The following is a 10,000-nucleotide window of genomic DNA, read 5'->3' on the forward strand; positions in this document are numbered from 1 at the left end:
AAAGTTTTAACACCTTCACTACGATAACTTTTATATTCTTGTTATCTCCAGTTTTTTTTTTTTTTAGTTTAGGAAAGACCTCGTACTGAAGGGGTTAATAGAGGTTTAACCTGACCCCTCCACTTCAAAAAATTTTCCCCAAACAGAAAGGCTGGAGACACCAAGAATAGAATACCGTACAGCAGATGTCCTCGTAATGAGTGGGGTAGTGAATCGAAAGGGCGACTTACATTGTATCAAAACAGCCTTGGCGTATCTCAGCATCTACTTAACCCTTTCAGTCCGGCGACGTATTGTATGTTTTTATTCTTGCTACATCTTGACGATTTTATTTGTCTTTGGAGAGATTGTTTTTAACTGAGGAGTTCGATACTGTCTTCATTAACCCCTGCACCACAAGTCTCCCCAAAACTAAACGAAAATCGACTGGCAGCAGCAAGAATAAACTACAAAATTACAATACCGGACTGAGAGAGATTCATCCTTTGTCCAACAAGTAGCCAAAATCAGATCATTTATTGTCTCTGGGTGGGAGAGATCTACATGGGGGGGGGGAGCGGGAGGGAAAAGGGAAGGTGGAGGGCTGGACTCTCACCTCCCTCACCCCCTCTCATCCTGCCCACCCGCACCCCGAACCTCATACCATATTATTGCCATGATTATCAATACAGCTCTTTTATGTTTCCTTAAGTTTAATAGTCAACATGTATTATTTTCCTAAGATCAAATATTAACATGTCTTTTTTCCTATATATTAATCATGTCTCAGTTTCATAAATCCAATAATCAACAGAGCTTTTTTCCTGCGTTAATTTCTCCCCTTGTCTTATTTTTCAAAGTTCAGTACTCGATTTTTCTTTTCCCTTAAGTTCAATATTCAACATATCATTATTTTTTCCAAATCGTAACAGTCAACGTTTATTCGTAATTCAATCAACATTTCTTGATTTCCAAGTACAATAATCAGCATTTTCTCCCTAAGTTTAATATTCAAAGTCATATTTTTCCTAAGTTAAAAAAAAGTCAATATGTTTCCTACGCCAAATACTTAATACATTTTTCCTGTTAGGCATTTTTTTTTTCATTACATCTCCGTCTTTTTTTTTTTTTTGTATAGTTATTTACTTTTTTTTTCTACGTCAATTAATCATCTCATTTTTTTCCCCTAAGACAGAGATTCAACACTAATTCTTACAACGACAGTACAACAGCCCTACGTAAAATACATACCTACATACATACAGTCATTCATTTTTGGCCTCCGTTACGTTCATTCAGGGGCTTTGTTTATCCTGGGGCCCTGAAGTGAGGATATTTAACCAGTTTTGCAGCATCTGGCAACAATGCTCGTGACGTCATTAATCTCTAAGTCTATGATTCATCAACACCAGAATATTGCAACAAGTAACCTTTACTGCTTATATTTATTTATTCTCTTGACACATAATACCATGTTCGTTGATTGTGCAGGTATAGTGAATTCCATGTCAAAAAAACTTTCTATTTTATTTTTTGTTTTCAAATTATAGTTTCTCTCTTCACTTAAATAACAACATAGCCAGAGAGGTGATGATGCATAACGTCAGTCACTCTCTCAAAGTCAGGTAAGATTCAATCGTGTTCTCGTGGCGTGTGGGGGGGCGGGGGAAAGGGGGGAATACTGATGTAAGGAGTATGGGCAGGAAAGGTCATGGCGTAAAGGTGTAGAGGGGAGGGGAGGACTGTGCAAGAGAGGACAAAAAGGAGCTACTGTGGAGCGAGGCACAGACTGGGCAATGAGTGAGGACAAAAATAGGGTTTGTCTGTGTTATGTGTGGGGATCGGGAACTTAGGGAAGGCTATTAACGAATTAGAATGAGATAAGGAAGACGGAGAGGCTGGAAAAAGTGGGTGCCTTTTGACTGGTCTGAAACGAGGGTGTGACGAAATATGGATGGAGCAGGAGGGGCAATGAGGGACTGTCGGGGCAAAGAGTCAGTACGGGGCAACGACAGGGCAGGGGGCGAGGGTGGGACGAGACATGGAGGGAAAGGTGGGGGGGGGGAAGTAGCTCCTCTGAAGGGTATGAAACAACGGTGTGGCAGAATATGGGTGGAACAAGACGTCATGGGATAGAGACAAGTGAGAGAAAGATGAAAGTCACTGTAGTTGATATAGGGATGGAGAGCGATAAAGACGACGGGGCTATGTCCTTTTGATATCGGGATGGAGAGGAGTACAGGCGACGGGACTATTTCATGGCGGAGTGGGGTTAAGATTAATGGGGCCTATGTCGGCTTGGATATGGAACGAGGGTATGGTAGACTATGGGTAGATAATTATATAGGGTGGAATTATGGGTAGATATGAAACGAGGGTATGGTAGAATATGGGTAGACACTGAGGGTGGGATTGTGCTTGGAACGGAAGGAGGGTATTGTAGAATATGGGTAGATAATTATGGAGGGTGGGATTATGGGTATATATGGAACGAGGGTATGGCAGCATATGGGTAGACATAGAGGGTGGGATTATGCTTGGGTATGAGACGTAGACATAGTAGAATATGTCTGGATATAGAGGGTGGGATTATGTCAGGGTTATGTCGGGGCGGGGCTGGGCAAAGACGACGGGGCTGTGTCGGGGCAGGGCGAGACGGAGCACATAGGCCTCTCAACCCCTTGGCACGTCAGCACGAGGGGCCCTACGAGCGCCACGGTAGCGCAGGCCCTCGCAAGACGCTTCAGATGACTTGCAGACAGCACACGAGCAGCGGGTAGCCTCATGGTAGGAATACAGCTCCGTGCCGGGGGATACGTCAACGTCACAGTGCTGCAGCGTCACCTGGAAGAGAAGAAATGACAAGTGAGACACGACGCGTAAGGTGGGAAATGACATGACAGGTAAAAACTAAAGATGACTGACATAACACGAAATGACAGATGATGTGCTCGGTGACCTCCCTACGTGCGAGAAGGTAACATGGCAGGAGTCATATGAAAATTGAATACGAGTAGAGACATGACAAATGATGATACCTGACAAAATACTGTAAGTAAAAGTGACATTGTTCGTGAGTAAATAACATGATAAGTGAAGATACTGTTGTGAAAAGTGATGTGAAGAGAGACAGTGACATGACAGATGAGGACAAATGACATGAGGCAAATATGAGGGAAGCTGACATAAGAGATGCATTATGTGATGTAAAAATGACACGAGAAGTGAAAACAGATAAGGACAATTGACATGACAGTTAGAGAAACTTACAATAAATGGCATGAGAAGTGAGGATATGAGCAAAATAATGACAAAAAAAAAAAAAATGACGATCAGAGAATGTGTAAAATACGGAAAGAGAGAGAGAGAGAGAGAGTTACCTGAGTAAGTTGGGTCTCCTCATGCATACAGACGGGGTGGTGAGATCGCTTGTACGGGAACTTCCAATCCGCTATCTGTAAGAGGAAGAAACGCCATGATTAGGACGACAATTAACTTCATTATCCTACTAATGAAGGGATAATTAAGAGCTTCAATCCACGGCAGTTAAAGTCCAAAAGTTAGAGATTATTAATTTTTTTAATGAAAGGCACCTAATGTCTGGTTTGGGATATTGCGTTGGATTTATATTTCCTTTCTCTGCTCATCTAAAAAATACCAACTTCTTGTCTATACTATGTCTGCTTCAAACTAGCCTAAAATTCCTATCTCCCCATCATGTATGCTGAGCTGCAACAGAGAGTATCAGGAGAATAGGATGTTAGTTACAAAAAAAAAAGTTAAGGAAAGGATGGAGTGCCGTCGTATTGTCTCTTTCTGCCACGGAAAATAGACTGCAAAAGGACACGAATTTCCACCAAGTTAATTACTGGAGTACTAAAGTGAGAGTAATGACCTTAAGTGGTATATAATAAAACGAGTATTTAAAGACAGAACGGGTAACTAACTGTTTTCCTGAACTGTTTAGATCGGTCATTTTTACTGAACTACTTAAAGAGGATCATATGTTACTCAACCGGCTTATTTTATCATGAAACATCTACTTGAAGGGGATAATTAACAACGTAATGGGTATTTAACTGGGACCATAAACAATACTACTTAACTGGGCCATTTTATTACTTAGCATCTACTTTAATTAACAACGTAACGGGTACTTAACTAAGATCACGCTTGAAAACATCGTCAAATTGCTTAAAATATTAGGGCACTTAAAATATCTAGTAACTGTTGCATAAAATCATTTCGATAAAAGGAATCGTCACATGTCGCATAAAACCAAGTCATTTAAAATCACCACATGTTGCATAAAATCGAAACGTTACACGCATTCAGAGAGCACATACCTCCGCCAACGCCAAAACCAGACTACCCAGATCTTAACTAATCTGTAATCAACTCCTCTTTGGCCCATGACCCACATATCCACAAAATTTCATTGAAATCCTTAAATAAATTCTTGAGATAAGTTGTGGACAAACAAACAAACAAACTGGGAGAGAGGGGTGAATAAATAACCTCCTCTGACTTCGTTGAAGGAGATAATCAGTGACAGTCACTGTAATCTGTTGCACAAATCAGACCAGTTCAAAACACTGTCATATAATTGTGTAAAAGCAGTTTGTAAAATACCTGGTCATTATTTATTAACGTTCATTACACAGTAAAGTACAGGCACTTACGGCTCACACCAGACAGATACCATGGATTTCCATGGAAAAAATGCAGTGTATCATATTTTTTTACATCCCTACGTACACAAGAGTATTAATAGGCATTTTTCGCTGGAGGGTAAAAGACAGAGCATGGAAGGTGAGCTGATAGATGAGGCAGGCCGAGAACGAGATATTGATAAAGCAACGGTGTGTACTGAGAGGCAAAACCTAAAATCATTTTTACCTCGCCCGGAGACGGGGTCCGACGAGGTATTGTTTTTGGTCGAGTTTGTTTGTTTGTTAGTTTGTTTGATTCTTTGTTTGTTAGCAACAGTAGGAAAAAACGGTAGAATGAAATTACATGAAACTTTCAGGATATGTGGGCACTGGCCTCAAAAGAAAGTGATTAAATTTTGGAGGTAACAGGGTGACCCTAAAAGGCCAAAATCAAAGTCACGGATTTTCAGAGGACGATAACTTGAAAACGGTTGAAGATAGAGATATTTACTATTAGGAACATACAGGAACTCGTAATATGGGCTTTCATATGGCACCAAGATCTTTGACCTTGAATGACCCTGAAATGTCAAACTCAATGTCATGGATGTTCAGGGGGCTATAACTCAAAACTCGCTGAAGACATATTTACTTTTACCAAGATATAAGAAGTTTCATATGGATTTTCATTTGGCAGCATGACCTTTGACCCTGAGTGACCTTGAAAGCTCAAATGCAAGGTCACGGATGTTCAGAAGACAACTTGAAAATATTTGCGCCATGACCTTAGACTTTAATTGTGCGCTGACGCTAAATGGCAGAAACGAGTCAGTATTTAATAGCAATAAAATAACTGCTGTCGAGCGAGGTCTGTTGTGCTTGGCACCACTTGTTTATATGTGTATGCATGCACGCGCGTGTGTGTATGTATGTATGTATGTGTGTATGTGAGGTGCCCTGAAACTATTTTATTTGTGTATACATGCGCTGAGAGCATGTATACACAAAATAGTGTGTGTGTGTGTGTGTGTGTGTGTGTGTGTGTGTGTGTGTGTGTGTGTGTGTGTAAACAAATTACAAACTGGAGACTATCAAGGTGTAACATGCAAGACACAGAAATTAAAAAAAAAATAATAATAATAAAGACGTGCTAAAGAGGCTGGCGAGGTGTCCAGAATACAACTCGCACAAAGACTTTCAGCGTAAGATAAAATACACCTAGTGCTGTTGTACCTGGCAGCCCCTAGTCCCTATCCTGTATATCCTACTTCTAGCCATTCCCTTCCAACCTCACTCCTACTTTATTGCATTTCTCTCTCTCTCTCTCTCTCTCTCTCTCTCTCTCTCTCTCTCTCTCTCTCTCTCTCTCTCTCTCTCTCTGGGTAATGTAAACATTTTTCCCGATTAACATAATCGAATCACCATATATTGTAGGAGAGAGACAGACACAGACAGACAGACAGACAGACAGAGACGGAGACAGAGACAGAGACAGAGACAGAGAGACAGAGAGACAAAGACAGACAGACAGACAGACAGATGCAATGGGGTTAATGGAGGATGTTTACAGGGTCTCATTCCAGGTGGCACAAGAGGCTTCGTAGCCTCCCTAGGGTAAAACCCCGAGATCGTGCATACCAGCATTGCCTGGGACCCTGAATGGCCACCGCCGGGGTCCCATTTTACCCAATGAACTTATGTTCCTCGTTGAGTCCATTTCCCTAGGAATATATTCCCCATGGACTTATTCCTACGATGGACCTATTTTCCCACTACCCATCCACCCACCTTCCTACCCACTCACCCACATTCACCTAACCATCTTCCCCACCCACACTGTCCCATCACACCCACCCTCCAACACACTCCATTTACTCTGCTCCTCTACACACACCCTTCCATTCAGCACTGACCACCCACCCAGTAAGTCATGCCCACCCTATCAATCGGTCCACCCATCCGACCCATTGTAGCTAATAATGAAAGATAAGGTTGCTGAAGTAAAAACCCAACGGTAATTGGCTGCCCTACCATGTTTCCACCATGTTGACTTGATTATTTCTAACTGGTTCTAATCAGGGGTGCCACGCTTGCAACTGTAATGCTGACATCTAAATTCACAATAAAAAGTTTCCCTTGTTACATCTGTTTAGAATGTTCTATATGCATCCCCCTTCACATCCATAGAGGACAGACAGTCAGACATTTTCTTAGAGAGAGTAGGATTCTGAATTAACAAACTAAACTCCCTGTCTTCTCTCTCACTGCTACTAGGTTATACTGCTTGTTTCGGATTAGCCTTTCAAGTTCCCTTCTAAGTCAGTTATTATCCGGCATCTCACCATTCAGTAGTCGCTTCTTATATTTAGTCTCTTCCGTGCAATTAACATTATTCGCTGTACCGTCATGTGATTTTTCAGTGAGGATAAAATTTGTTTGTTTCTTTGTTTCACGTATTTGATTTCTTCCAAGTCCACTTCCTACTTTTCTTTTTGCTTGGAAGATGGTATTCAACACCCTAAGAATGTTCGTTTCTGCAAAGTTCATTAGCACTTCACCTCTGACATTCCAGTTACCCATTTCAAAGAATCCCATTGCAAACTCAACTGCATTTTTCTTGTCCTCTCTCTTCCCCAACACACGTGTACTGGTTTTTATGTCTTTCCAGTGATTCCTCTGAACCTTTACAAAAACTTTTCTGTATCTTTATCTTCGGTGACTAATGTTGGATCTCTTATGTTGTTTAATAATCTAAGCTGCTGCTCTATCATTTATACTCAAAAATACTTCAAACATACCACCTCGGTGCTGCTTATAAAAACATCCTTCAGAATGAGCTTTCCTCTCTTGTTTACTTCTGTAGCATGAAATATGACCATCAGACAATTCTCTGAATGCCCCACCTAGCCCTGTGATCTAAGACGTATGATGTCTTAATATCCATCTCTCACTTCTTCATGAAGAACGGTCGGGAATGCATCAGTAACCAAAGTCAAGACACTTACAATCCTAGGCAGTTTCCAAAAGAAGCCTGATGCTTTATCGCTGCTGCGGGTTAGGACCATGGCCTGATAGAACTTGTCATAGGGGTCTGCAAGGGGGACTGAGCCGGCACTTAGTAGAGCCAAGTTTCGTCTGAACCTACCAAGCTTGGCCGCACCTGACTAAAATAGCTCCAGTTATTTCTTGGATGCATAAACTTCATCACTACGAGGCAGATGTTTATTTTGAGAAGCTGCAGGTGATACTAACAGTAACAGTAGTAGTTGCAACCCCAGGCTCATCAGAACGTGAACTCAGTGGCCTGCAGGTTGAAGCTGCCCTCCTCCTGCAGTCCACCATCCTCTTTTTAGGGGATAGGGAGGGAGCTTAAGGACATCTGTATAACCGGGCAGCGGAGTCAACCGAATTATTAGTGCCATCGCGACAAGGCGTCCCTCTCCAGCACCAGGTATAAAAAATAAATTGAAAACAAGCGTCATCGTACTGAAATGCTTATCAAATAAAAAACCCACTAAAAATGAAGCAAGAGAGGCCAACCTGTCAAATTACCATCCAGCTGAAGGGTTGGCACCTCTAATTGACGTTGCGGCCACAAATTTACCCTGATTTATGGTTCATTTCTATTCACCTCACTAACGCAATATGCCATTAACACAAGGTTCCTACTACTCACTCCAGGCACGAAAATTCAGAACAAATCATTATCATCATCATCATCATCACTGTAGTATGCGCCAACAAGCAAAGGACTACTGGAAACCCAACAACAACTAAAATAAAAGAGGGTGGAATGGATGGTTGTGTGGTACTAATGGTAAAACAGAGGGACCCACTTAACGCTGAAAGATCAGAAGGGAAGGGAGTAGAGCAGAGCACAGTGGAGAGCAGAGCAGAGCAGAGCGAAGTGGAGTGGAGTACAGTACAGTGGACTTAAGTATAGTGGAGTAGGGCAGAGCAGAGGAGAGTAAAGTCGTTCAGAGTGAAGTAAAGAAGAGTAGAGTGGAGTGAAAAGAGTAGAGTAAAACAGAGACGAATGGAGTGGAGAGGAGAGGAGTGGAGCAAAGTGGAGTTGAGTGGAGCAGGATATTGTTGGGCAGAGTGTAGTGGAGGTCAGTAGAGTGGAATGGAGCATAACAGAGTGGAACCGAGTGTAGTAGAGGTGAGTAGAGTGGAATGGAGCATAACCGAGTGGAGCCGAGTGTACAGTTGTGGAGGTGAATGGAGTGAGGTGGTGAGTGGTAAAACAGACGGAGTTACACAACACTGGTAGAACTGATGAAAACACGCTGACCTTTAGTGCCACGGCTATTTGGGTGAATCACACACACATACATACATACACACACACACACACACACACACACACACACACACACACACACACACACACACACACACACACACACACACACACACACACACACACACACACACACACACACACACACACTCCCACTCTACTGATAATTATGATATTCTGCACACACACACACACACACACACACACACACTGCGGACAATTCTGATAATCTACCTAATCTTTCATCTCTCTCTCTCTCTCTCTCTCTCTATCTCTATCTCTCTGTTCCCTGCCAAAGAGCTTTTTCGTGTTCAGCGTTTTGTTGGGTGAGATGCATCAAAGAGGGAGGGGTCGTATCTCGTGGGTTTAGGAGGCTCCCTTGCACATCTTTAAATTATACTCGTGGGCTTAGAAGACTCCCAGGTACTATTTACCTTATACTCGTGGACTTAGTAGGCTCCCAAGCACCCTATACATTATACTCGTGGGCTTTGGAGACTCCCAGGCATCCTTTATATTATACTCGTGTGTCTAGGAGGTTCCCTGGCACCTCTTGCCTTCTTTTTACACTTTACTCAAGGGATAGAATACTCCCCGGCATCCCTTCCCTTCCTATATATTATATCTCAGGGTTTAGGAGACTCCCTGTCACCTCATTCATTTATGCTATACCCGTGGGGTCAGCAGGCTCCCTGGTACCTCTATTACCCATTCATTTTGGTTATACCGTGGGCTTAGGTGGCCCCATGGTTCCTCCTCTCTAGCGATCTATTTCATATTTTTGTCACTTTAACCCTTCAGTACGGTGATGTACTGAGTTCGTGTATATTTGTTACCTCCTGACGTTTTGCTGTTGCTGACCAACCCTGGTCTGTCTGGCAGGGCAGACCCATCAACCGCAGGCAAGCAACCGCCCCGTGGGTCGTCCCGTACAGCAAACCGATGTTCCTTCGCGGCTGACAGCGTCCCACAATGACAAGAAGGAAGTTTGGTTCCGAGAAGGACGACAATTTTGCGTCTCCACCAAGTTAGCAGAGGCAACATAGCAGGCTCCACATCATCCCGC

General features: G+C 42.6%; 1 protein-coding gene across 1 annotated transcript in view; it reads right to left on the reverse strand.

Annotated features, from left to right (window-relative positions):
- Nucleotides 1–2,459: 2,459 nt before the first annotated feature.
- The window catches only part of Gpb5 (Glycoprotein hormone beta 5), an 18,848-nt gene continuing 11,307 nt past the window's right edge, over nt 2,460–10,000 (reverse strand). Inside the window, exons 3-4 of the mRNA XM_080285365.1 lie at nt 3,360–3,434; nt 2,460–2,823 (exon numbers count right to left, since the gene is read on the reverse strand). Of these exons, the coding sequence (XP_080141491.1) occupies nt 2,653–2,823; nt 3,360–3,434 (246 nt within the window). The 3' untranslated portion in view covers nt 2,460–2,652. The remainder of the gene's footprint in view (nt 2,824–3,359; nt 3,435–10,000) is intronic.

The sequence above is a fragment of the Coenobita brevimanus genome, chromosome 13 (genome assembly GCF_032717465.1).
Source record: "Coenobita brevimanus isolate Jiangsu-jjx chromosome 13, ASM3271746v2, whole genome shotgun sequence".
NCBI classification, from domain to species: domain Eukaryota; kingdom Metazoa; phylum Arthropoda; class Malacostraca; order Decapoda; family Coenobitidae; genus Coenobita; species Coenobita brevimanus.